Here is a 27,083-nt window from a genome sequence, read left to right as displayed (position 1 = left end):
TTGTTAGACTCATGCAGCAAGAAGAAAGGTAATTATTTAACTTAGTACAGTGGCTGTAATGCAGCACTCCTGAAGTCAAGGGGATGGTTTGCACAGGTTCTGCTGTGGGTTTTCTGTTGCTGTGTGTGCCAGTTGTCTCTAATGTAGTTGTTTTCAGTTGCTTGTAGCCTCATTTAATATTTGCTGTTGGCATATGTATTGGTAGGAAGGGCTCTGTGGGAATAAAGTGTAAATAAATAATAATTAATAAGAGTTTGGTATGTCACCAAACTCTTCGCAAGTGTGCTTATAAACAACTAAAATGCAAACTGGGCTCTCACACCCTACCTGAAGCTTGTTTGGGAGGATGGGCCAGGGACCCAGGCTGAGCTCCTGGCACTCAGCTATTGCTCTGTATTTAAAAATGAGTTTAGGCTCTCTATTTGGAGACTGAAAGATGGTATGTATATTTTTACTTTACTGTAACATGCATAAGAAATCAGAGTTATTGTTATCTCTTCTGGCATTTCCGGAACTTCCTCTTCCACTCTTAATAACTGGAATTTGAAATGAAGTTTTCATCCCTCCAGGAGAGATGGTGAAATATATTGCTTCAATCCAAAATAAGAAGCTCTGCCTTACCAAGGTGCTGAAGGGTTCTGCTATGGTATGTCTGGACTGCACTGAATCCCTCTGGGATGTATCATGTGCCTGTATATACTCCACCAAACTGTGTTACTTCTGATTGCCCGTAAAATGTCAATGGCATTTTATCAGTACACTGTTAATTCAAGCAACTAGCATGGATTTTCAGAGGTTATTCAATCACTCCAGCATTTTGAACCTAACACATTAAACTTGCAGTAAATCCATCTTTGAGGTCTCTAGTGTTGGCTATGAAATGTGATTGCTGCTTGGTACTTGCTCTCTTGTTCAAATGAATTTGGTAGGATAATGTTGCCAAACAGGGGTGTAACCGATCTGTGACACCCTGGCTTTATGCTAGACTAGCTACCAGGTTTTTTTGCATCTAGATTAGAAGTGGATACCCACAAAAATGTTGCATTTTGGTTTTCATCTATGTCGGCAGGGATGTGGCTGTTGCCACCACATTGTGCATTTTGCTCTTGTCATTCACTGATCCAGGATGAAGAATCATGTAAGGACACAGACACAGCCTTCAATATCAGATAGCTTATCAATCTAGTAGCTGCACATATTTAATCAGCAGTTGTTGCTTGGAGCTATACAGAAAGGGGTGGATAATTGACAATACTAGTTAAAAAAAAAAAACAAAACAAAAAAAAACAATGACTCATTAGTGCATGTCAACTCACTCCAAAAGTAATGTAACCTTTGTGATGTATGGATGGATTCAGCACATGAGAAGTATGGTCAGCTCACAGATTTGCAGCACATGGTGGAAGACAAAGAATGTGAGTAGCAAGTAGCAAATCCATGGATGAGTCCTCCGTGTCATGAACCTGCAGCCCTGTAACTTCTGACTAGCTGTTTTTTCAGCTTCCATAATGGTCTTTTAGCACAGAATTTGTGAGCAATGCTATAGTACTTTGCCTACATACGTGCTTTCTTTTCTTACTGCATTTGCCAATCTATTCTACCTTTTCTCTTCTGTTTGTCCAAATGGTTCCTCAAGAGAGCATGTTTTGTTTTTGTCAGAGTTTGTTTCCAAACGTAGTGGGATAGGAGGGTGTTGCTATACACTGGTCTATGCAGTGCTGCATATTTGTCTTGCAGTAAATAGGTAAGGTCAAAACCTGGACTTTACATTTCAAGGAAGAAATCACAAGGCTTGTGAGGAGGTCAGTAGTGTCCCTTGATCGTGTGTGCATCTAACATGCTGCTTAGAAAGCTCTGTTAGGTGCCTAGGCAAGTTTAGCTTCATACTGGAAAGTCGTGTCAGAAAAGGAAAACTGTCCTAGTCACTGCTCTGGAACTTCATTGATCTTTTACTTGCTTGAGTCCTAGCAATTGAATACCTCAAAGACAAAGTTTGAAATGTTTAACTCACTTGGATCTTGTTTACTGTGTGCTTTTTCTTATCAGCTGTGGGAATGAACTTGTAAAGACTGCATCCATCTGGGACCCTTTACCCTCACTTGGAGCGTGCATGAGATACGGGATTTGGGGCTGCTTTCAAAAGCTCTGATAACCCCAGCTGCATGTTTGTTTGATCTTTGTGAGCTGCTGTGACCACTGCTGTGTGATCCAAAACACAGCTATGTCAGATGTCCCATGGCCTATTCTTGAACTGTGGAGCACTTAGATGATGATGCAGAGTGGAGCCATGTGTATCTCTCCAGAACTCTGTGGAAGTGACAAGTGAAACAGGTCATGTTATATTGGGCTGGTACTTCAGGCTACAGTGAAGATCACTCGTGCTAGAATCCATATAAGCACGGAGGATAACATAGACTTTGCAGAGGGTTCAAAACACTATTTAACTTATGATGAAATGGATATTTGGCACAATAGAGGAAGAGAGAGTAATAAAGAGTGCATGTTCTGATGCTTATAGTTGGCTTAGATGTGGGCTTGGAATCACTGGAAGCTTTATACAAATATTTACTTACAAATAAATACTAGCAAAGCCTATCATACAAAGAGAGAAAACAGAACAATCATTTTACTTTCCAAATACACTCACAGAGTATGGGATTTTTGGCTTCAAGTAAAATAAGTGAGAGTTCACTATCTGAGGAGCAACAGGCATGAATAAATGATACACGAAGAATACAGAGATGGATGTTTCTTGATAGCCATCTCAGCTTAAGTAGTTGGCAATTTCATAGAGTTTTGGCATCTTTTTATGGGTATTTTCATCCGCTGATAGGGATACTGTTTCAGACGTGATTGCTTTAAATCACTGTTTGCAGGTGTTGACAAGCACACACTGGTGTGAAGTGACAAAGGTTCAGGTGCCCCATACTACAGCACAGACATTGGCTTTTGGACTCAACTCCCGCCTTTGCAAGCTACACGAAGGTTAAAATTGTATTCCCTCAACCATGAATTTTGCCCTGAACAGTGTACCAGAAGTAGAGCTGCCTCGATCAGAGGCTGCAGTTTGAAATAAAGTCCAGGGATTGGTGTGTGGTGCTGCAGTCCCACTGAGGTGAGCTGCAGGTCTGGGCAGCAATAGGGTGAGTTACACCTGTGGGGAAAGGTCTGCTGTGTAGTAGGGTGCAGCTGCTGGGGGTATCGCCCTGGTATAAGACATCAGACATGAGGACGAGTTCTGATGACTCAGCCTCACTTCCAACAGATTTTAATACCCTGTATTTAGAAGGAAAACTCACCTTTACATTTCACAGCTCTGTACCCTGACTGTTCTCTGCCTGTTTCTTTGCAGATGGCAAGCAGCCCCTGGACTCATCTTCTCTGGTTTGCGGTGATGGGAGCCAAACAGCAGTGCTGAAGGGAGGAAGAGGAGCATCGCCCTGCCACAACATGGCCCCGCGTGCCAGCCCACCTGATGGTGGCTGGGGCTGGATGATTGTGGCTGGCTGCTTCCTGGTCACTATCTGCACCAGGGCCGTGACAAGGTAAAGGGGCTGCTGCTCGGCTCTGGCCTGCTGTGGTGCTACCTCTTTTCTCCTTTCATCTCAACAATGTTTCTCAAAAGCAGAAAGAACAGGAAGAGACTGCTGCTTTGCACAAATGCGATGTGTATGTTTGGGGTGAGATGGCTTCCACAGCTGCCTCTGGGTTGCTTTGTTGTTGGCTGGAGGCAGGAGCCCGCTCCCTGTGAACATGGACACTGAGCTGTGTTAAGCACAGACAAGCGCTCTGGTGAGGGAGAGAGACTGAGGCAGCAACTTCTTGGCCAAGCAGTGTAACACAAACACAGCATTTCCTACTTCACGTTCATATCTTGTTTAGAATAAAATTGCCAGGTGTAGGAATATAAGGAGCTTGGAATAAACATCACAGAAGGGACATGTGAATGTTGACATGATGGTAGTTTCTGCATGCAAACATATCTGTTCCATAATGCAGATTTCCTAGTAGATTTCTTTCCTTTTTCACATATGAAATGTAAAAGAGTCCAATAAATAATCTGACAAGTGTTAAACATCTGGAGAACATACAAAAGTGAAATATATGCAAGAAAAAACATGAAGAAAGTGACTGCCCATGGATTACAGTAGAAAGAAAAGAGGGAAAAAGAGATCTCTGCTGCTGCTAGTGGCTGGAAGAAAACCATGCAGCCATTCATCTGTTCCCTGCAGAGGAAGGTGAAACACTAGTTCTTGTGCAATGAGGTGGAGTAACAACTCCTGGAGATGTTTTAAAGAAGTGCTGGAAGGGCTGTTGGCTCCTGTGGTATTTTTATCCTCTGGAAGGTGTTGCTTTGCACTTGCTACCATTTTTGTACTTGTGCATGTAAGAACACATAGCTATAGGTGGTGCTGGTTCTACAGGTGCTGTACCAGACCTGCTCTGCTTGCACAGGCACGAGTATCATTTCAGTGAGCAAGCATGTCAGTCAGGAATAGGAGCTGAGCTTTGTGTACTAGGTTAACAACATCATGATGTGGCTATAAATTGCTGGTGATAGTTACAGCTTCAGTTTCATTTCAGTTGAAAAATCATATGAGTTATAAAAATCTAGCAGCAAATACCACAATAAGAAATGCGGTGTTTAATGTTGATAATCCCTCTGGATTAGTCTGACCTGTCTGAAATATGTTCTAAATCAGCCTTTCTAATCCCCCTGTTGTGATCGTAGCTGGAATGACATTTTGTGATTCAGTTGTTGCCAGTGCAAAGCAAGGATTCTTCCCTGCTTGAATCACACTAACATAAGTACTTTATGTAGAGTTCTGTTGAGGTTACTAAACTTGCATGCACCATTTCATGTCTTGTGTAACATACATTAATTATTTCCAGTGCTCCTTTGCAACGCTCTATAAACATCTCCTTCCAGTTGGGATCCAGGCAAACTACAAATTTGATTGTTGTTGGGGGCTGGGGAAGGACTTTGAAACAAGTTCTCTTTATCCCTGAAGAATGAGATTGGTGTTTTCTGGGAGGCAGTCTTCAACAGTTTGGTGTTTGTGTTTTCTTCTTTAGGTGCATCTCCATTTTCTTTGTGGAGTTCCAGGCGTATTTTGGGCAGGATTATGCCAGAACAGCTTGGATCCACTCCATTGTCGACTGTGCCACAATGCTCTGTGGTGTGTATTGCGTTTTTACGACTAGTGTGATTGCTTTTTCTTCAGCTCCATCTGTTTTGGGAGCACCCATCAGCCAGTGCAGTAGGCTGGGGAGGGTGGATGCTGTGGACTCTCAGAGGTCTGGTGTATCTGAGCCGTTTCCCCTAGTGTAGTTGAGCAGGAAGAGACTGACTTCACACTAAAGAAAAGAAACAGAATTTAGTTTTGTTGAGTGATCTAAGTTTGCAGAAATGTATGTGGTCTAATGGGACAAGTTTTTTGAGAAGTGCTAGCTGAGCGTATTTCTTTTGCCTATTGATTGGAATCACATTTGAGAATTAGCACAGGCTGTACTTTTTGCCTTTGGATCAAGTCACATCCTCCTCATTTTAGCAACTTGTGTTTACAAATACTATTTTCCTTTAAAAGAAAATTTTGTGTTGCTACAAATTATGTGCATCAGTTCAACAGTTGTTCTGAATTTCTTAGGGTTTTACTTCAAAACTGTGCAATTAGATGAAAATCCAGGCCCTGATCCTGCTGTAGAGGGGTAAATCCACAGGCATTGCTTTGAAGACACATTGACACAGCTGCAATGAGACACAGCAACAGGGAGGGAGAGAGCTGGTGATGACATTCACTGGTAGAGGCAGAGTGCCCTGGGAACCTGTTGGAGAAGTGCAGGTCAGATCTGGTGGCTCTGGGGGTGGTCAAATGGTGTGAGACCTCCTCCGTCTATGTCTGACACAGAGCCCTCAGAAATGTTGCTTGATGTTACTCAGGGCTGAAGTAGGGATTGCAAGTTGAGCAAGGTCTTTGCAGTTGTAAGAATGGATTAAAGAACAGCGTGGACTCTCTTAGTTGTTGCTATGGCCTCCCCTGACCCCCGAATCTGCAGAGTAGTTGTGCTCCACGGTGATTTTGATCTGCTGAAAGAGCTACTGTAAACTTCAGTTTTATCCTGACTTTCAGGAAAATAGGTTTTTGATGCTCACCCCATTCTAGTAAGGGAAGCTGTTGAAAGGCTATCCTGATCACCATTTTGTCTGATTTCTCTTGATGATTGTTGCGATGAAGTGTGTCTGAAGACCTCCTATTAACTGCCAGCTTTGTTTCTTTAAAGCCCCGCTTGGGAGTTTCATCAGTAATCATGTGTCCTGCCAAGTTGGTATCATGCTAGGAGGGCTGCTCTCATCTACTGGACTAATTCTGAGTTCCTTCGCCACCAGCCTGGAACATCTCTATTTATCATTAGGAGTCCTTACAGGTAGGTGACACTCACCTTCTTGGTCCAGTTGGGAAAGCAGCACAGGAACATAAAAAATGATGGTCCTCCCTTTAAAGAGGGGTGATCTCCCCATGATGTAGTACCACACAGCAACTTGTTCACCTTGTTGTGGAAAAGAGGGTTTGGCTGCAGTCAGTGGGTCTCATACAGCCCAAATATGGCTTGCTGCAAAGCATCTCTTTAACATTGCTCCACTGAGGGCTATGGATAAAGCTCCAAAGTTTTGGGATGATGGGAAGGATTTTTGCAGCAGGTGATACCCAAAAAGATTTCTTCTTTTGCCTGTGATTTGGGAGGAGGTTGTTATGGTGGGAGTTGTAGAGTGCTTCCCAAATATTTGCAAATTAAAAATAAAATGTAAATCAAAACAAAATGAGTAAGTAGATGAATACCAAGTACCTCAGCTGGACACCTTATTTTTATCTGCATTATATTCCTTTTAAAAATCAAACATATCTCTGGCTAATAGTATTTCTGTAGCAGATCTTCCATTTGCATTCAGGTATGGTGACAGCAGATATCTTTGCTCTGTCCTGTTTTCCTGTGTTTGTCATGCACAGAGGAATATGAGAGGTGCCCATGGTCACACTGACATTCCTTCCTCATTAATACTGACCTGGTAGCCACGGTGATATAAGCCCTTGTATTCGGTCTCCTGCTGTTTAGTAATGAGGTGGTGGAATTACTGCAGTTCACATGCTGCCAACAGCTTATTCAATAAGGATTTCTTCTTTTTTTTTTTGTTTTGTTAATAGTGCATGTAGTTCCTGCATTACAATGTTAATCTTTTGACAAATGTGTTCATAACAAATAAAAAAGCTCCTTGTAGCTCAAAAGGACTGTGCCACATACCACCCTAATGCCACTGAGGCTTCCTTAGTGAGAAAAGCAATTGAACTTTGTAGATGGGATTGTAAGGTGTCCATTCTGTAAGCAATTAATTTCTAGTCTGTAGACTGATTAATATAGAGATAACTGTTGGTAAAGGCTGGAGGTGATGCTCCAACATAGAGGAGGTCGGAAAGTAACTAAAAAAAGTCTTAAGTCCATAAAAGCAGCAGAACTTGAAACTGTGAAGAGTGAAACAGATGAGATGGGGGACTGACTGGTGAGAAATAAAAAAGCTTGTTCTAAGAGGTATAAAAATGTTTTCAGTCCCAAACTTTGCATTTCCGCTTTTCACAGGACACTCGTTGGCTCGTGAGAACCTATTTTCCCTACCACCTCATTCAAAACAGAGTATACTTGTCATAGCTCCTCTGCCATCTCCTTTCCTCATCCCCTCTAATCCACTCAGTTCAGCACCTGCCCAACACAGAGAGGCCTTTGAGGATAACCTTGCAAGCTGTTTATGGCACAGGTGATTACATTCCCAGCTGACACATTCTGCTGGGAACCTTTGGGGCACTTTTAACCCAAATGTAGACATGCTCCAGAACCCCATTCAGGAGCTCATTTTGTTGTCTCATTTGGAAATAAATGTTTTAGCATCGTAGCAAACATTTGATAGTTACAATCTCTCTGGTTTTGGCAGCGAAGGTCATGATCTTTTCCAAGAGGTGGATCTTACATGTTTACTGACTTGTACATGGCTTTGCATTCTGAGGCATTTTTCCTCTCTTTGTTTGTGCACAGGGATTTACAAATGCTCAGGACTCCAGCCAGTTTTTCTGTGGAGCTAGTTGAGCTGACTGAAAAAGGTTTAGTGGCAGGATATTAGTGACAGAGGTAGACTCCTTGTACTGCATTTGTGATCTGAAAATTAACAACTGGATTTGCACCAGATTGAAACACAAAGCATTGCCTCATGAATGTGCCCCACACCAGTGTCTGCACGGTTAAGATCTTATCTGGTATCCAGGAGATACCAGTTATGCATTTTTCCATACCATGCACATGCCATTTTTCTGGTGTTTGATAGCCCTGTTCTTGTGATTAAGTAAACACCACTGCTACTTTCTGAGCCTTGTTATCGTGGGTTAATACTGATGTGTTAGGTTTGTTAAATCAATGGCCCTGATAGTGGAAGGAAGGAGTCATCCTGGTTTCTTCCCACACTGGACTTCATGCTGCAGAATCAGGAAGAATTTACTATTTATTAAAGTGCTAATTAAAGTAAACTATGTGGCTTAATTTAATTGTTTTTTATATGTTGTGCTCAGAATTAAACCATCTGCACTGTGTTTTCTTTCCTAGGACTTGGATTTGCTCTCTGTTATTCTCCAGCTATTGCAATGGTGGGCAAATACTTCAACAAAAGGAAAGCCCTGGCTTATGGAATAGCTATGTCTGGAAGTGGAATCGGTACCTTCATCCTGGCTCCTGTGGTCCAACTCTTAATCGAGCAGTTTTCCTGGCGTGGGGCATTACTTATCCTAGGAGGTTTTGTCCTAAACCTCTGTGTCTGTGGTGCCTTGATGCGGCCTATTGCCCTTGAGGAGGACCGTAAAACTGTTCCGGGGCTTCTTGAAAAAGATTATGTCCCTGAAGCACAGAAACAAGACTTGAAACGAATGTCTCTCTGTTCACCTTTAATCAAAACATGGTCACATGAGTGTTTATGCTACTGTTCATGGAAGGAATATGACTTTTTACTCATGCCGGGCTTTATGGTGCTAGCAGTGTCTGTTTTATTTATGGCATATGGCTGCAGCCCTCTGTTTGTCTACTTAGTGCCTTATGCTTTGAGCGTTGGAGTGAGCCATCATCAGGCTGCCTTCCTCATGTCCATACTTGGCGTCATTGATATCATTGGTAATATCACCTTTGGATGGCTAACAGACAGAAGGTAATGCCTTATAGCTTAGCAAATGCAAGCTTTAGCCAGTAGGAGGCTGGATGCAAGTAGGGTGCAATGCATATAAGAGTTAACATTATGGACATTTTCTGTAGCACGTGTAACTTCTCCAGAAAATCAACACACAATCTAACTTTCAGAAATGTTTTAAATGTTTTGTCTCTTCATTGGCTTTTACTGGATGTTTTTTTGTTTTTTTTTTTTGCGTGTGTGTAACTGTTTTTTCTTCCCTGAAGAAATGAAGTGTTTGTGCAAAGCTCTTGCATTTGACCTTGGAAATGTAACCTCTTGCCCAAGATATGTCAAGCATGATCCTCTGTATGTAATCCCTACAGGACAATACCCTATTTGTGCCTTTTCATCTCTTCTGTGCTGCTGGGAAGGTACAGAAGTAATGGAGAAAGAGCCAAGGTCTGGCTTACCATTGTCAGGCATTTACTCATAAGGACTGATGTAAAATTGTTATACATTTCTTACTATACTGAGAACTGAGCATCTAGCTAAACTAAGAGGTGTTTTGATTCTAAAAGACACATTATTCTTTGTGTTTATTCAGTTTCTGGGAAAAATCAATCATCGGTTTTGTGAGACAGGAGAGAGGGAATTGCCATTTTGCTTAGCTCTCACTAACTCCATCATTGGAGGGCTGATGTGAAGGATGACAGCTGAGAGAGGTGTGCTATATCTTATTATGCATAGTACTGGGAGTGCCTTGCTGAGCTGGAAAACCCATGAAATACTGCTTTTAGCACTGAATCTTCAGAGAGCTGCATAATCTTGGCAGTTGAGGAGCTGCCCTCACTACAGTCAGTCCTAAAAACAGTTTGGGCTGCTGTTCTCCAGCGGTTTCTGCAGCTGTAGGTTGGCATCTATTCTCACCAGGGCTCATTGCTGATTGAGCTTTTCATCTAGAAGCCTGGGTAATAAGTTGGACTTAAATTTGAGCAAAATGTAAGAGAGAGAGGCTGAAGTGCTACATCTCAACTGAGGTGCTGTGTCCAATGATATTCTTTCCTGTTTTGAAATTTGCAGGTGTCTGAAAAAACATCGGTACTTCTGCTACCTCTTTGCTGTAGGAATGGATGGCCTCTGCTGTCTTTTCCTACCAGTTCTCCAAAACTTCCCCTTGCTTGTGCCTTTCTCATTTACCTTTGGATACTTTGACGGTGCCTATGTAACACTGATCCCTGTTGTGACGGCGGATGTTGTGGGAACTTCTTCTTTATCATCAGCACTGGGTGTTGTGTACTTCCTGCATGCCATACCATATCTAGTGAGCCCACCCGTTGCAGGTCAGTTCACAAATGACTTTTCTGTAATCTCATTACTTTGATTTTACCTCTTGACCAAAAGCAGAATAGCCTAAGCTTCTAAGAGCTGTGACATTACCACTTCACATAGTGCAGAAATGAAAGATTTCTCTGGAATTATGCAGTTTTGAAAATGCTAGCTAAAGCAATTCATTCCAAGTTTTCTGGGCTTTTTTTTTTTTCTTTTTTTTTTTCCCTTCATCCAGAAGACTAAATCTTTTCATCTCTGAGCTGCTTTGGACAAATGGTTGAGTCAGCTTCACTATTGTTGGTCCCAAGCTCATCCATCATTTTCCCTATCATTTTCCCAGTCTCATTGCAAAAGAGTAATGATGGGAACTTTACTCTTGTTATTCTTTGGAAAGCTCTTGACATAGTTTTGAATATTATGGTAAGTTAGAGATCTTTTCCAAAGAGCCATGTATAGGTATGTCTTGCATATCTTGTCTGCTGTTCACAGCAATTTCCAATTAATCTCTGTTTCTGAAGCTTTTAATTAAATTTTCAATAGCAAAAGATATTGCAAAAGGGAATGCATGAGCCCAGGGCGCAGCTCACTAGCAATTTTGGTATGAGGATCTCATGCACACAGTAGTTAAGTTGTTAAGCATGTCTAAAGACTAATGGTGCAAAGATGTTTATGTAGTACTGTGGGGATGACTGCTGTGTTTTTCTTGTGGGTTTGACATTTAAACAAAAATCCATAGAAATCTGATATTCCTGCTGATGCTATGGACCAATTTTCTCCCACATCAAGAGGTAAAAGAATAGTGGCAGCGATGTGAGCCTCTCTGGTTTTATGGTATTCATATGTGATAAAATTCCCAAAATGCAGCTGATCACAGGATTTGTAAATAAAAAATATAATTTGTCTTCCTACAGGTTGGCTTGTGGATACAACTGGCAGTTACACGGCATCATTCCTCCTGTGTGGATTTTCTATGATATTTAGTTCAGTGTTATTATGTTTTGCCAGACTGGCAAAGAAAATGAAGAGGACACATTTGAAGTCACTCTCCACTGATACTCACAGCAAACAGCACATCTGGACAAATGGAGCAATAGCTTATTCTGTCACAGGAGAATTAGACCAAAAAGATGCTGAATTTTTACCTGTGGATACAAACAGCTATAGCAACAGATGACAATCACTCTTAAGATTCAGCACTGTGCAATCACAATGAGACAGAGGAGACTGCATCATGTTGCAGTGCTGAAGATGATAGTCCTGTGACACAAGGACAGTTAGATATTTCTGTCATGTTTTGATAGGCTAGAATCTGCAAACAGCATAGGAACTTGGAGTGGTAGATCAAAACTATACTGAGAATAGAGTTGGTAGATAAAAGTTTTGACAGATTTAGTTCTAAAGCGGTATGTTGACTCCACAGGTAACCTGAAAAAATATAATTGGCTATGATCGAAAGAAAACAATAAAGTAATCAGTCACCAAAGATGAAAAATAATGTTTAAATTATTTAAAAAATAGTATTAATTAAATAGGCATTTCACTGTTCCTGCCTGTTAGTTTTCAATGGAATAATCACAGATGCCACCAGAAAGCCTCTCCATTTTTCAGGCTGCATCAAACTCTTTGCCAATGACTGTTTTGAATGCCAAAGCCATTTTTTAGAAAATCTGACAGAAAGCTGTGATTTATGCTGAAAGTATATCTGAAGCTGCTTTAATTTCTACAGTGTGCCTGAATCATGTGCATACGTTGCAACTTCGTTTCAAGGGTGGCTTGAGTCCTGCTTTCCCAGTCCCCCTGCAGCAAAATGTTCAGGTGGTTTGGTTGCTGGCGGTTTTTGGTTGGTTGTTTTTTTTCCCCTGGAAACCTTTAGAGGCTGAATTTCTGAATGTTGACATTCCAGGTATGATCCTCCAGCTGGTGTTTTCTGAGTGGGTGTAAGAGGGTCATGGCTGCTCTGCCATCTGAACATTACTAGCTTAGATCTGTGCAAGCAGATTACTGAGAAGTAATAGCTCACCACACCAGCTATTAGTAAAGAGAATGTTGGCTGACAAGTTGCTCCTGTGTATTGCAATGGCCAGTCTGTCCCTTTTTTTTGCATCCGGGAGCTGTATCTTTAGATGATTCTACTTACTCACTTATACCAACTAACCAGGTCACTTGTCCTGGACAGAAAGCAACAGCTGTGATTTGCCAATGATTTCCTGCTACTTGTGCTAGGGATATTTGCTACATCTGGCTACTTTGTGAGACCTGGAGACTGAATGTAGCTCATGAGGTAAACTACTGATGGTTGGTTTATTAAAAATGGGATGCTTCTACATTTCCAGGGTGAATCCGTTAAGAGATGGAGAAACTTCACATTCTGAGATGCAGATTTTTTCTGTTTGATGATGTATGAAGCTGTAGTCTATTCATTAGCAAATTGATTGGAATCCAGATAAGTTTAATCAATGTTGTAATGTTGTTGACCGCCTGCAGTATGCTTGGTGTTTGCTGTTGGTGTCCAATTCCATTCTGTGCCTCAAGGGGGAGACCAACATGGGCTGCTGTTCATGACTTTGACTCAGATAAGAGAACAGCCACAGGGTCATCATGTATTTTATATCTATCAGTACTGTGTGTATCAATTACTTTTATTTTTCATGCATATTTCAAATACAATGCATTAAAACTGTTTGACTTCAGTTGTCTGTGCTCAAAGCATTTACCAATCCTGCTATGCCCCAGAATGGTCAGAGCAAGTAGTGTGAATTCCTGCACAGACCACAGATTTAGAGGTGGGAGTGCCAAAGCTGTTTAAAACTACCAGCACAACCTTTCTTCAGATCTGTGTGGGAAATGAGTTTGAGGTCCGAAGTTTCATTTTTATGTATGTTGATAAAAAGACAAAAAACAAAAATGAGTATTTTGTGAGTTGGAAACAATATGCACACTTGGAAGAAAGAAAAAGTTATATTTATTAGTAGTGATGAAAATATTGTTTTAGATTCCAATACAAATGTTCTGTATAAAAAAGTAGGGAGTAGCATGGTCTATAAGAAATTATTTCAGCAACTTATAAGAAACACTCGTTTTACAAAAATTTAGTTGTTTGGTTTTCTTTACCACATGGTATGTCAACAGTTGTTGGTGCCATAACTGCATGTTATAAAGGCCTGTTGTGGAATATTGTTATCACATTTTGATATGAGTAAATAATACAAATTTGGTAACAATTATTAGCATATGGGGGTTGTTTTAAGCAATTTCAAGATATTTTTTCATAGGGTTTCCTGTTTATAAACATGAACGTTCATTTATAATTAAGGTAGTATTTATTGTTTTAAATAGCAATTCAGCAGAAAACAGTCAATTTGTTTTATACACAGACATATTTTGTAGAAAATTGTAGAATCATTTCAGGGTTTCTAGCGCTGTTTCTGCTTTGACTTAAAGGCGTAGGTACCAGAATGATGCTTTCTGTGCATAAAACTAAGTATAAAATATCAGCCCTGTGGTGAAATTCTCCATCTAAGAAACTTGGAAAGAATGAGGCATAGCAAAGAAATGCAAGTGGAATAACCAGGAATACAACCTAAGTTTGCAAACTCTCATGCCAAGCTTCTACTCTTTGCTCTGCACAACGAGAAATGAACTTCTCCATCCTGACATATGAAATGGATTACAATATTTTAAAAATCGGTAATTATATCTGCAACATTTTTTCTTTCTTTCTTTTTTTTTTTTCTTTCCAGAAATGATACTATTCAGGCCGTTCTCATACAGGGTACACTGGCAGAGCACAATGTGGCAGTAGGCAAATATTGGGCAAGTTGTGAACAGAATAATACTGCATTCCCAACAGCCCTATTCAGCACCAGTGGAGATATAACCTTGGATGGGGCACTGCATTGCTGAACCTCTCTGGCTGCCCGGGACTTGGCTGGGGCAACATCTGCCCAAGACAGAAACAGATGGATCCTGCCTGCAGTAATGCACAGTATTTTGGGCAGCATAGCAGAATTCAATGCAAGTAAGTGCAGAATATGATTTCTAATTGGTTTTATAGTTGATAATTTTTTGCGCTGACAGCAGTGCATAAAGAGCTTTGAGACACTGAGATGCTAACAGCCTTCATGGCCCTGTGGCATCTCCACCATCTGCTCCACAACCAGTGCTGTTCCCAGCCAAGGCCCTGGGCAGGTCCCCACCCTGACACATGGGCAGCCCTTTTCCAGGAGCGCCATATCATCTTTGAGCCCATTCTGCCCTGGCTGCAAGGGGAGCTGTAGGAGATCTATATATGGGGCCAGGTGGTGGAAGTCAGTTGTAGCAGAGAGCCTAATAATCTCCACCCCCAGCCTCTATGGAGTGGATGAGGAGGCCCTTAACCAGGTGCTGGAGCCCAACCTAGAGCACCACGCAGTGACTTGTGTACGCCGTCATTGTGCAGTGCTGCACTGAAGAGGCCCCTAGGCTGCTGGCCTGACAGGATGCTGCACTGTTATGAAGTAGGAGGACAGCCCCATGGTTGGACCAGGGACCTTCAGCAGCCCTTCAGACTGCACCTTGATGAACTCCCAAGTACATTGGACACCATTCTTTGTGGAGGCTGCAGACACGTCATTTGTGCTGCCATCTCTGCAGCACAGCAGGAGCCCTGTGAGGAGCCTGGGAAGGAGGCAGCAAGTTCCTCTGCTCTGGCCAGGGCGGGGACTGCTTGCTCAGAGCTGTGCTGTCCTCCAAAGATGAAGGCCAGCAGCCTCCACAACCCTGCAGAAGGCCACTCCAAGAACGGCACTTAGCAGGGCTACAGCTAAAGACAAAAACAAAAACAAACAAACAAAAAAACACCCAAAGACTACAGCACAAAGTATTGCTTTTACTCACTGCACAGAGGGCTACTCTTCCCCCTTTTGCTGATGCCTTCCCCTGCCCTGCTATGCACCTGTCTCAGTGAGACAGCCTGATGGGGAGCACAGCCAAGGTCTCCAGGACCTGGAGTTGTCTCAGTGGTGTTTGCTCCCAGCAAGAAAGCCTGCTGCAGATGTGAGGACTTGCTGTGGATGGCTGACAGCCCAGGAAGGATCACAGCTAGGAGAGCTGATGCAATCTGACCAAAGGGATGCCTCCATACCGTGCAATATTGTGCTCAGCAATAAAAACTGGAAAGGGAGAAGTGAGGATGGAGTTTGCCAGGGCTGCTGTTGTTCAGAGGCTGGCTGGATATTGGTCAGCTGGTGGTAAGCAAGCGCTTTTTGCATCACTTCTTTTTCCTGGTTTTCTTTTACTTTTCCCACATCTTATGTATTGAAGTGCCTTAATATAAACCCATGTTTCCCAATGAAATAAACAGATAGTCATTGTTTTATTGTTGAACAACATACAAGGTAGCAAACTGAACAAGTCAACACAGGTCTTTTCTAAATGACACTTGATATTCAAAAAAACACCAGAAATAACCATATTAATATCCTCATGCCTTTCAAGTGGATAGGTTAAATTTTATAATATTACAGTTCTCTTTCCTCAATAGAAGGTGAGAACTGCTTTCCAGCTTAGAAGCTTTGTGTCCGACAGTACTCATAGGCAACTTTTATAGCAGTACTAGCATGGCAGGCTAAGGTAGCTTAACTTCTTTTTATTCTTATCGAGCATGCTTTTTGGTAATGAACAGGCAAGCAAATGCACAATCGTCATCTGGTCATCATCTGCAGATTCTGCATTATCATAGAAGAGTGATGCCATCGGGTTTTTCAACTGGTTATAACTCTAAAAACTTAAAAACTTAAAAAGTGAACAAATGGATTTATATTTTTTCTTTAAATGTGCTTTTGTTGTTGTTGAGAGAGATTTGGGAGTACTTCAGCTTGAGAGGGAAAGTCGTAGCTCATATAACGCACTCAGATATTCTTCATTGTCAGGATTATATTCATTGGCTTTCTCATAACATTCAATTGCTTCAAGCTTCTCATCATCTAGTTTATGAATGAGTCCAAGTGTACTGAAATCTTCTTCACCTCCTAATCCTCCTTGAATTCTCCTTTCCAACAGTCTCTTCAGGTACTGTTTGATCTTTTCTGCAAAATAATGGTTACCATTTTTTAACCCTTCTTTGTAATATTTGATTGCTTCAGATTCTGATTTCTTTTTATATTGCAGAAAATTTCCATAATGGTAGCATATTTCTTGTTTATCGGAGCAAGTCAGAATATTTACCTTCAGTGCTCTCTGAAATGTCTCTTCTGCTTCTCGATACATCTTTGCCTCCCCATACATCCTTGCCAAATCAGTTAGGGCACTAAAAAATTTTGGCTTTTGCTCAGTCACCGCTTTGAAATGAGAAATGCAAATTTGAATGAGTTCTTCCATTTGATCTTGAGGTGGATATCTTGTACTGCTTTTCAACTCATACAGCTTTGCTCTGTAGCAGAGTCCTAGCTGATGAAGCAAAAAGGTGGATTTTGGTGATATTTCTAGGGCTCTCTCCAAAACCTCTTGTGCCTTGTCCAGTTCTTTTTTCCTTCTGTAAAATTTAGCAGCGTATCTCAGGAAATAGGGAAGATCAGGAGTTTTCTGCATTCCTTCTTCAATGCATCTCTCTGCTTCATCAACTTGATCTAAGTCCTGAAGTTTCAAAGCAAGTAATGCCAGAAGATACGTGTCCATTGGATTCAGTTCCAGTGCACGCTTCAGAGGCGCCAGAGATGAGTTCACTTCTTCACAGCTTCTGGAAGAAAATTCTTCCAAACGATACATTGCTATTGCATAGCCAGCATTAAATTCTGGGTTGTTGGGTTCTTTCCTCAGAGCGTTTTCAAAGCACTCTTTTGCTCTGTCATAGTACTTTCTTCCAAATTTTAACAGTGCAAATCCTTGCTCAGCATAGATCTCTGGAAGCTGAATCTTCAACTGAGCAGTATTTGAAAGCTTTTTGCAACTGTTTTCAACTTTATTTATATACATTTGAGCTTCTTCATATCTGCCCATGTGGTAGTAGATCCAAGCAAAGTTCCCCCAGGTAATGAGACTTCTCCTGTCAATTTCATCTGGATAATATTTTTTAACTTCTTCTTCAGCTTTTTGGAGATATTCCAGAGCTGCTTCATCTGAGAGCTTTAGGTGGTATATGTAAGACAGTAGATTGTAATTTGAAATGTTGGGTTTTATGAAAAACTCAATCTGATCATATACTGATTCTTCCAGGCAGGCAAGATCTATATCCTCCTTCAGCAAAGTCCATGTAAAATAACATTCTAGCTGCAGAAGGGAGTTCTTCAAGGAATTCTTTGAAATAGTACTAGAATAAATTAAAGAAGATTGATTAACTTCTTATTGCTTGTGTTTTTAACCCAAGCATGATGTACTATAGAAGCAGGCAGTACCTTGGCTGGTGCCACTAGTCAACAATAGCTCATGTAAGCCACAACTGTGGAAAGCCATAAGTCTAGAGTAATTCTTCTAGTAATTCTCCTTGCCAGTAGAACTGAGAGCACCACTTACATAAAGGGGTGGTGGTCTGGATGCTGTTAGAGAAGGACTGCTCTACTCCAACACCAGCACTCCTCCAGCCCTCAGGAATGTATTACCCTTCCATAAAAATGGAGACCCTGCTGCATTTCTGCCTCTGGATTCCTCCATGCATGTGGGGATGGGCCTGGCAGCAGCTGGGGTAGCATATTACATGGGTTCCCCCCTCTTATCACTGACTTCTTGGTCAAATAGTTCACTGTCAGAAAGACTGCTCTGCTTTTTCCTTGTAAAATCAGGAGTATCTATCAGCCTGTATGGTGCCATGTATTCCCAATTAGAAAGCTATGTAGGAATTTGTATTTTTTCTGGGATGAAGGGGAAGTGAGAGCAAGTTCCTGATAAGACCAGTACCTTGTTAGAAACCTTTTTCCCCAGAGGAATACCATGGAAGAACAAACCCTGGCTGCCAAACCAGCTTGGAGCATTTTAAGTTGTCCCCCTCAAAACAAAATTAAAATGTTTTGTCCAAATTGTCACATCAAGGGGCAATCTAGTCCCATCTACTGGCAGGACTCAAGCTCAGATAGATGGGCAGACTTGAAGACCTTGAAGGTCCTTTCCAACCTGCAGGATTCTGTGTTTCTGTGCAAGTGAACTTAGTGATTCTGCATTTCCTGCTGGTTTTGGTGCCTCAGCTGAGAACCCAGAAAACTGCCATGAACGAAAACAACAGTAGAGAGTAATTTCATGAGTAATTTCACATTTGTGAACGTGTGTGGAATTTAAGTGACATGTTTCTTTCTAGCTCAGACTCTGACTACACCATATAGAACTGTAATGTGGTGAATTCTTCCTCTCTTTCTGACTGGTTAAGAGACAGCCTCTCAGCTAACTGGTGACTAGCGAAACAGAACTTGCAACAACATTCCCAAAACAAATCTGATGCAGATAAAATGCAGTTCAGTTTAGTATTGTGCATAATCTGTCAGTGCAATTTTCCAAGTTGTCATAAACATCCTAGATTTGCTCTATTTGAGTGTGTTTGCAGGACAGTCCTCAGCAAATGTTATCCCCCTTCTTCTGCTCCAGACTTCAGACCAGAATGATTTTCTGGTCCTCACAGTAGTAGAGAGCAGAAAGTAAATTCTCAGCTGCATCAGTACCAGCCATTCCCTTAGCTGGTCAGCAGCTGCTACTGCAGCCTGCATTTCATCCAGGAACTGCATGCACACAGCTCCTGACAATCAGCTCTGTAAAAGCAATAATGTTACAGCATTCAATTGCATCCTTCCCTTACTTTGATTCTTCCAGTGAATATTACGTAAATTATTCTCTGATGCTTAAGTCCCTACATACCTTTCTGCTTCCATTTATGCAAATTACAAACTTACATTCCCATAGCATAAGAATACAGAAAAAACAGCACTTGTAGACCAAGCTGCTCTCTTACCTCATGATTTGCCTTCTTTCTTTCTTTTCCTTTCTTTGCCTGTTTGCAGAGAAAGCTTTGAAGCCCAAGAGCTTCTCCCTGCAGTTGTGAGTTGCCTTTTATATGCTCTAGTGTGCACGTGATTGATGTGTATGATACTGGGAATCAGAAAGTGAAAGCAAGCTTCGTGAGTCTGGGAGGAGCTGCAAGGCAACCAGCTGGGAAATAGAAACTTATGAGTCACTCTGCTTTTTCCATTTTGGCTTTATGCCACACATTGACTTGTGCTGTGGAGCCCATGGTAACAGCTGCTAGCACCTCCATGTTTGAATTTAACCCCAAATTGCTAGCACTGAGAACTGCCCAGCCAGTGCAGCTCATGGCTGAGTGGCTGCTCTGTCACTGGCAGCTGGGTGTTTGCTGGTGCCTGAGACTGATAAGGTATGGATTGTCTCAAATAAATGTGAAAGGATTGAAATACTTTGTGGACAGTTTTACATTCAAAAGCAACTCTTTGGAGCTGTTTACCTTCGAATGGGAGGGTCCAAAAGTGTTTTCTGTCTGGGGACTTGGCCTGGAAACAAATGTTTCCAGCTTGATACAGGAAACTGGGAGATGATACTTTTGTATTCTGTGAAGGTCCACAAAGTCAGAAACCGTCACTCCAAAAGAGCAGGCTCAACCACTCGGTATGTAGGTCAGAGGTATGGACGTTTGTCATTTGTCCACAACTTACCACAGCAAATGGTCAGCCCATCACTACCAAAGATCAACACCACCAAGACATGGCTGGACTGAGGAGTGATGAACTGCTTTGCTTTGCTGTGTTTGTATATCTGTATGTCTGCTTGCCTCTCTCTTTCCCTATCATTTATTTTTCACTCTTCCACTCTTAGTAGTAACCGTTGCCTAACATTGTCTCACCTGTAGCGCTTATTAATCTTTATTAGCAATTTAACCAATTTTACATCCAAGTAGAGTATTTGTTGTTATTAGAAAGATCTCAATAAATTGATTAGTATTATTCCGCTGACTCTTCGATGACTCCATTGCAGCAGAGACCCCTGCTGATGTGAGGAGGCATGACTGAGGATAAAGAAACCCACTCTCTTGAAACCCAGGGGACAAGACAGCTGGGCAGATGCTGGATGCTGCCAGGGCTTCCTAAAGAGCAGTGAGTAACAGTGAATTGGGAAAGTTATAGCTGAAATTTCATTTGCTTCTGTTCCAGGACCTTTGAAATGGAGAAATCATCATTCTTTTGAAATTGGCTATACTTAAGAGAGAATACTTCATCAAATCAGTTTTGGAGAGGAAGGGAGACATTTAGTGAACTGTACCTTGAAAAATGGTGTGGTAACAGTGTTGGAAAAGTAAAGCACCCTCTGTTAAAAAATAACCCCCTTTTGAGAAAAAATACATATTCCTACCAGCTTGGATACTTTGTCTTGTGAAAAACAAAGGTGTCTTTGCTATTATATGGTGAATACGTTCTATATATATTATGATAATTGCATGTATGGGAGCACCGTCCAAACATCTGTTGAACTCCAGCAGCTTGAGGCCACGTCCAGTGCCATGGGGAGCCTGTTCCATGCCCACTGCCTTCTGGAGAAGAGTCTTTTCCCAACACACACCTGACCCTCCCCTGACACAGCTCTGTGCCGTTCCTTTGGATCCTGTCACTGTCTCCAGAGAGCAAAGCTTAGTGCTGCCCCTCTGCTCCTCTCGAGAGGAGCTGTAGGCTGAAGGCTCCCCTCAGCCTCCTCTGCTCTGGACTCAACAAACCAAGAGATCTTGAATACTCCTTATTCATTTCACTCTCCAGATCCTTTACCATCTCTATAGCCTTCCCTCGAGCATTCTCTAAAAGTTTTATGTCTTATTTTCTATGACCTGTCCACTGAAATGGACCCACAAGTGGCTGGCCACCAGCCTGATGTAACCCCAATTACTACAACATTTTGAACTCAATCCATCAGCCAATTCTTCACCCATCACTTTATGTTTTTGTCTAGCTGTATGCCGGATGTTTTGACCAGAATGAGAGAAACAGTATTGAAAGCTTTGCTGAGATTTCTGAGGTACTACATAACTGGCTTCCCTTGGTCAAGTATGTGGCTAACCTTGTCGTAAAAAGATATTAAGTTTGTTAAACAGGACTTTCCCCCCATGAACCTGACCCACAACAGTATTGTCTTTCAGGTGTTTTTTCAGTAAGTCCAAGAATAACTCCTTAATTTTATGAAGCACTGAAGTGAGACTGACAGGCCTGTAATTACAAAGGTCTTATTTCTTGAAAACTAGGACAACATTTACTAGTTTCCATTCAACTGGAACCAATCCATATTCACGAGACTGCTGAAAAATAATAGAGAGACTTCTCATGATAACATCATGATTTCCATAGGATGAATCCCATCAGGCCCCGTAGATGTATATGCATGCATCTGAAGCAGCAAGTTCAGTATACATTTTGGTTTGGCTGGGAGTTTATCATTCACATAATCATGGTCTTCTAGCTCAGCCCACTTCTCCCTGGCCCATCAGTGTCCAAGACAGAGGCATAGAAGGCATTAAACATCTCTGCTTTGCCTGCAACCCTGTTTCCGAGGTGACTGTCATTATCTGTGGTCCTGTTTGCTGTGAATGTATCTGAAGAAGCCCTTCTGTTGTTTCCCCACAGCTTTAATTTCGACTGAAATTTGACAACAATCATTTTCTCCCTGCTGTGGCAAATAGAATCTCTGTAATCTTCCCCTGTTGCCTGAATTCACATCCAGTGGCCATACATTTTTCTTTTCCTCCCTAAGCTTTACAAGAAGATCCCTGGGCCTTCTGCCCTGCCTGCTTGTTTTCTGACATTTTAGGATTGACTAAGTTGTCTCCATTTGTGCCTTGCCCAGCAGCATTCCTCCTCATCCACCAGACATGGGGTGAGCGCTACGCTACAAATCCATGCTTGCAAAACCTTCCCCTGGGTGGTAACAGTCCAAAGCAATCCTCCAGAGCAGACAGAAGATAGAGCACAAGACACTGATTTCTGGCATCGCTGTGCCTCACTATGACAAAGATGGAGCATGACTCAGCAAGATTTCAAGCTCACCTTTTTCTTACTGTTTCTCCTTGTGTCTGCAGGAAAAGAGAGGCAGGAAAGAGGCAAAGGGCTCAGGTGACAGAGCATGGTAGGGAGCAGGGATGTGCAAGTAGAGCCTCAGAAACCTTCATGAGCCCGGCCCTGAGCACTTCTCTGCCACCTTCAGGAGGATCTGGAGGGAAACAATGCTGATGCAAGAAACTCAGGATTGCGAATGGTAGTGGGGTCACCTAATGTGCCATTTTTTCACCACAGCCAAGATCAACACTGTAGATTATCACTGGTTCCTGGCTTCAACTTTATTGTTGCTTCTAGCAGCTTTGAGCACTGGTTCCTCAACCTTCTGCTCTTCTCCCTCCCTCCCTTTTCCCTACGTAGAGCTACCTTTGTAAGAAGAAAAGCTGGCAGCTAGAAAACTAGGACAAATTTCCCTACATTTGATCAACAACCATTGGTTAACCATAGGCATGACTGAGCACACTGTTAGGTTCCTGCTCACTTTCGCTTATATTATGAAAGAGCACTTGAGTGAGATCTGAGAGGTGTGAGGTGAACTCTCCCTGGAACAAGTGTGCTGGCTATCTGGGCACTGGCAGTTCAATCATCTTGTTACTGTCAGTGACTGACGCTGTTACACCTTATGATGCTTGTTGTAGACCAAAACATGTACCTTAACAGCAGTGTTTTGGAAGTGCAGGGTTTATGTTTCCTAAGATCCACCATCTACTATACCAAGCTATGCGGCTGTAGAACTAAGCTGGCATGTCACGAGTGATACCATTAGTTGGATCTGTGAAGGCAATCCCTTCCTTCATCTATTCTCCTTTCAGCTCTTTCTTCCTTTCCTATGTGCTCTGTGTTCACCCACCCCTTTTCCCCCCTGTACCTTGCACACGAGTTTCCCAGAGCTTTACTGTGCTCTGCCCTCCATTTCTGGAACAGTACTTTGTTTGTGTTTGTTTTCTGTTTCCCCAGCTCTCACGTGATTGTGAGAGAAAGAGGAAGTGAAAGCAAGCTTTCTCTCTGAATCTGCAAGGAGCTGCAGAGGCTGCCAGATAGAGAATAGAAACTCATGAATCACCCTGCTCTGTTTTCATCTTGGCTTTGTGCCATGCACTAAATTGTGTTGTGGAGCCCATGGCAACAGCTGTTAACAGCTAAAAGCATCGACTTTGCTCAAATGTAAAGCCATCTATGATAAGGAGAGTATTTCAGGTTAGTGTAGCTTGACCTGGTTATCGTACATAAGCGGGATCTCGGGGTCATTCCCCTCCTGCCTTTGCTGATGAATATATGCATGGTTTTGCCCCGTGCTTCTATTTTAGTAGTGGTTGTTTATACACATACCATTCGTGTAGCATGGTCCTTTGCTTGCCCTCCTCTATGCTATATTCTCTGCCTCCACTTCCTGAGGGCTCTGCTATTCAACCAGCCCTGTGTTGCTCCATGCTGTCATTGTATTAGTTTGTCTGCAATGGCCTGTGCTACCTGGAGCAGCTGCTTGCTGTTGCTCCCTGACAAATTACAGTTTTACGCCACAAAGATAAACAAATGTTGAGCAAATCAGATACTGACACCTGATGTGTTCAAGCAATTGCTGTCACAGTTGTAAAGCCAAACAAGATTTGAGCAGGTGGAGATGAGCTCCAGCAGAGCAGGTGTGACACACCCCAGTCCTGAGGCCATGCAAACACAGTGCAAAGCTGCTTTAGTGAGGGCAATACTGTGTTATAGGGCTGCATTGCCAGCAAGAGAGGGAACTCAGTATTAGTGCATGGAGCCCTATGGATATAAACAACCCATTTGTAAGTAGGCTAAAAAAAAAGAAATAAAATCATAATTAGTGTTTGTAGAATTTGAGTGCCCCTGTTTTGTGAGAATAAGGTTATAAATGTGTTCCCAAGGGTGCCTCATGAGACATGGTGTCCAGTACACATCAGTTACTTCATGCTCATGGCTTGGCTGGGATGTGGCTGTGCCTGACCAGCTGCGGGGAGCTTGAAGGAGCATGGGGCACCCAGCAGCCTGCAGGAATGGCAGCTCTTGAGTGGATCTGATGGGACAGCAGTGGGGTGCAGCCACAGCCAAGACACAGTAGGTGGTGGAGCTGCACTGGAGTTTGTCCATTCACTAGCAGCCTGCCCCAGGTGCAGGTTTTGCCCAGGAACTAGGTTGTGCTGCAGGTCTGGTGGAAAGCTGACATCTTTTTATTGGAATAAAAACAAGCAGTGCTTCTCTTCACACAGCAGTGGCTCCCCATAAGCAGGAGCCTTGGTATGCTTGTCCTGGAGATGCATTTTCCCGCAGCAGCTGTCGGTCACAGTATCTTTGGCATTAAGCAGGGAAATGGGAAAGAGCCTGAGCATGGAGGCTTATCTGGAGTTTGAGGAGGTGCAAATAAGATAGTGATAAAGCAGAAGAAAACATAGATAAACCAAATTAGAGAGGAAGACTGAGATCTAGTTAGCAATTATATAATCTTAATTTGGGAAACTACCCTTGCTGAAGCTTTCTTGTTTGATTTTAAAAGTACCTTTGGAAAATCTAGTCCATGTGTCAGTGTTGGCATATGAATATAATATGGCCAATAGTAGCAAATGCAAGAGATTCATGGAAAGTACATGAAGAAATTGACAGAAACAACTGCCTTCGTATTTAACACAAAAGCTTTACTTACTTGAGTGTTCTGTACATATAGAAGAAAAGGGAATGACTTCAAAAATATCTACGTGTTTTAGAGAGAAAACTCATGCCCATACAGTTCCTTGGAGCTGATATCTGCTGACAAGGAATTCTCTCCCAGTGACATTAGCTCAGTCAAACAGCCTGGAATGCAGTTTTCTATATTAAAATAATGTAAAGAAACTATACCATTGTAATAATTGGATCATTTATATATCTAGTTTCCATTAAACCTAGTTAGCAACTAATTACTGTGCTTGAGAACAGCATCGCTGGCATTTTATAATTTGTATTTTCCTCTGAGGAGAAAAGTACCCTGTAATCAATCTTCTTGAAAACCCACACAAATAGCTAAGCATTACTTTTGTTACCCAACTTCTGAAAATAAAATGTAATTCTGTGAAATTCAATTCAAGAATAGAAAGGGCATCAATTTCACTGAGTGTCCAGGACATCTCTGTGTGTCAAAACTAGTGGATGCAATGGTGCTGAAGTGCCCAAGATACTTCATTTCTTCTGATATATTTCCCCAAAGGCAGCTCATGTGTGGTCTTAGCACATTCACTGCTGAGAAAGATGAAAGAAAGGCTTATAGACTTTTTAAAAGAGCTCTCGAGAATCCACATTAGTACTATTTTGTGGTAGTCTGCTTCTGAATGTGTATTTTACCCCTTACTATTCACAGCATGTTTCATCTGATGGTTTAGCATTTAAACTGATTGCATACCAAAACATTGCTGTCAGGTGGGAAAGTCATGCACAAGGAGGATACCTACAGGTGCAGTGGAGGTAAAGCGATCAGATAACGCTGTGAAATTCCAGTTCCAGTGGTGCCCCTCTTGGGGGAGACAGAGCAAAGTGGAAACACACCATTTTGTACAGGAGGTTATGACTACTTCAGCCTTAAATCCCATGTATGTGCTTCACTGCAGCCCATACTGTACTACAACTCACAATGATACCTCCAAGCCTGAGCTTTAACCTCATTAACTGAAAATGAGACATGGTTATCAGTTTGCTGGGTAGAAGAATTTCATCCTTTCTCCTGGAAAGTTGTAGGACTACTGCTCTCAAAGAGAGGAGCTGACAGTGAGTTAGCTCTGGGTTTGGTTTGTCCTGTGCCAGGCCCACATCACAGCTTTGTGCTGTGTGGGGATGTGGCCCCCCGCGTGGTACTTCTGAAAGCAAAAGATCCAATGAAAATCTTCACGCCCTCTAAATAAACACTTGCTTTCTTGACACATTACTGCTCTGCTACTATGTATTTTATTTCAGGTTTCAGTATTATCCCAAGGATATTATATGTGCAAGTGATGTGAATGTTTGTACTTCAGGGCTGTATGTGGTCCAAGTTTTGCAAGCATGGCCACACGCTGCCTGACCACAGGCTCTGGGACATGACAGATATTACATATGCTGCCAGCTCATTGCCTCAGAGCACCGGGATGGACCAGATTGGCAGCAAGCTGCTGGAACTGTGCACCTGCATGTAATTCAAGCCTGCTTGTATCAGATTTGATATATTTAGATTGTGTTCAACGATGATGGATAGATGATCTTTTCTTTGTAAGAGGATAACTGTGCTGGATGCAATGCTTCGAAGCCCTCAGGAACGGCCACGGAGTGCCCGCGGATGGGGACGGGACTGCGGGAGGGCTGAACGGTCATCGAGGCAGAAACCTGCGCACATGTGGGGCGGGGCGGGGGGCATTCGTGCAGTTTCAGTCTAAAGAGTTTTTAAAAAGTGAGTTCAGGGGATGGGTGGAAAATTCCCACGCAGCTGCCGAGAAGCGCTGAATCACGCCGCCCAAGGTCGCGCAGCCGGTGAGGGGCGGCGTGTAGGGAGGGCGCAGAGCTACGGCACGGCGCGGCCCCTCAGCGCAGCGCCGCGG

The 27,083-nt window shown here is 42.4% G+C and overlaps 2 protein-coding genes across 8 annotated transcripts in view; one reads left to right on the top strand and one right to left on the bottom strand.

Moving 5' to 3' along the window:
- Positions 1-13,215, top strand: part of SLC16A12 (solute carrier family 16 member 12) — a 29,204-nt gene extending 15,989 nt beyond the window's left edge. For 6 of the 7 annotated variants that reach the window (XM_031554440.1, XM_031554441.1, XM_010714501.3 and 3 more), the window contains 6 exons: positions 3,353-3,545; positions 5,077-5,180; positions 6,283-6,426; positions 8,644-9,235; positions 10,277-10,536; positions 11,437-13,215. In XM_031554440.1, coding sequence (XP_031410300.1) covers positions 3,451-3,545; positions 5,077-5,180; positions 6,283-6,426; positions 8,644-9,235; positions 10,277-10,536; positions 11,437-11,699 — 1,458 coding nt within the window. In that variant the 5' untranslated portion in view covers positions 3,353-3,450 and the 3' untranslated portion in view covers positions 11,700-13,215. Of the gene's footprint in view, positions 1-475; positions 2,332-3,352; positions 3,546-5,076; positions 5,181-6,282; positions 6,427-8,643; positions 9,236-10,276; positions 10,537-11,436 lie in introns of those variants that run through there. The other variant, XM_010714498.2, reaches the window with a different exon arrangement.
- A 2,161-nt stretch (positions 13,216-15,376) lies between these two features.
- Positions 15,377-19,540, bottom strand: LOC100551216 (interferon-induced protein with tetratricopeptide repeats 5-like). The gene is made up of 2 exons (XM_010714503.3): positions 19,434-19,540; positions 15,377-17,810 (listed from the first exon to the last, which is right to left on the bottom strand). The coding sequence occupies exons 1-2, from the start codon at positions 19,436-19,438 to the stop codon at positions 16,376-16,378; spliced, it is 1,440 nt and encodes a 479-aa protein (XP_010712805.1). The 5' UTR covers positions 19,439-19,540; the 3' UTR covers positions 15,377-16,375.
- Positions 19,541-27,083: the final 7,543 nt, after the last annotated feature.

The sequence above is a fragment of the Meleagris gallopavo genome, chromosome 8 (genome assembly GCF_000146605.3).
Source record: "Meleagris gallopavo isolate NT-WF06-2002-E0010 breed Aviagen turkey brand Nicholas breeding stock chromosome 8, Turkey_5.1, whole genome shotgun sequence".
Lineage (NCBI taxonomy): Eukaryota > Metazoa > Chordata > Aves > Galliformes > Phasianidae > Meleagris > Meleagris gallopavo.
Note: the sequence above shows the minus strand (reverse complement) of the source record. Positions and strands in the feature narration are given on the sequence as shown.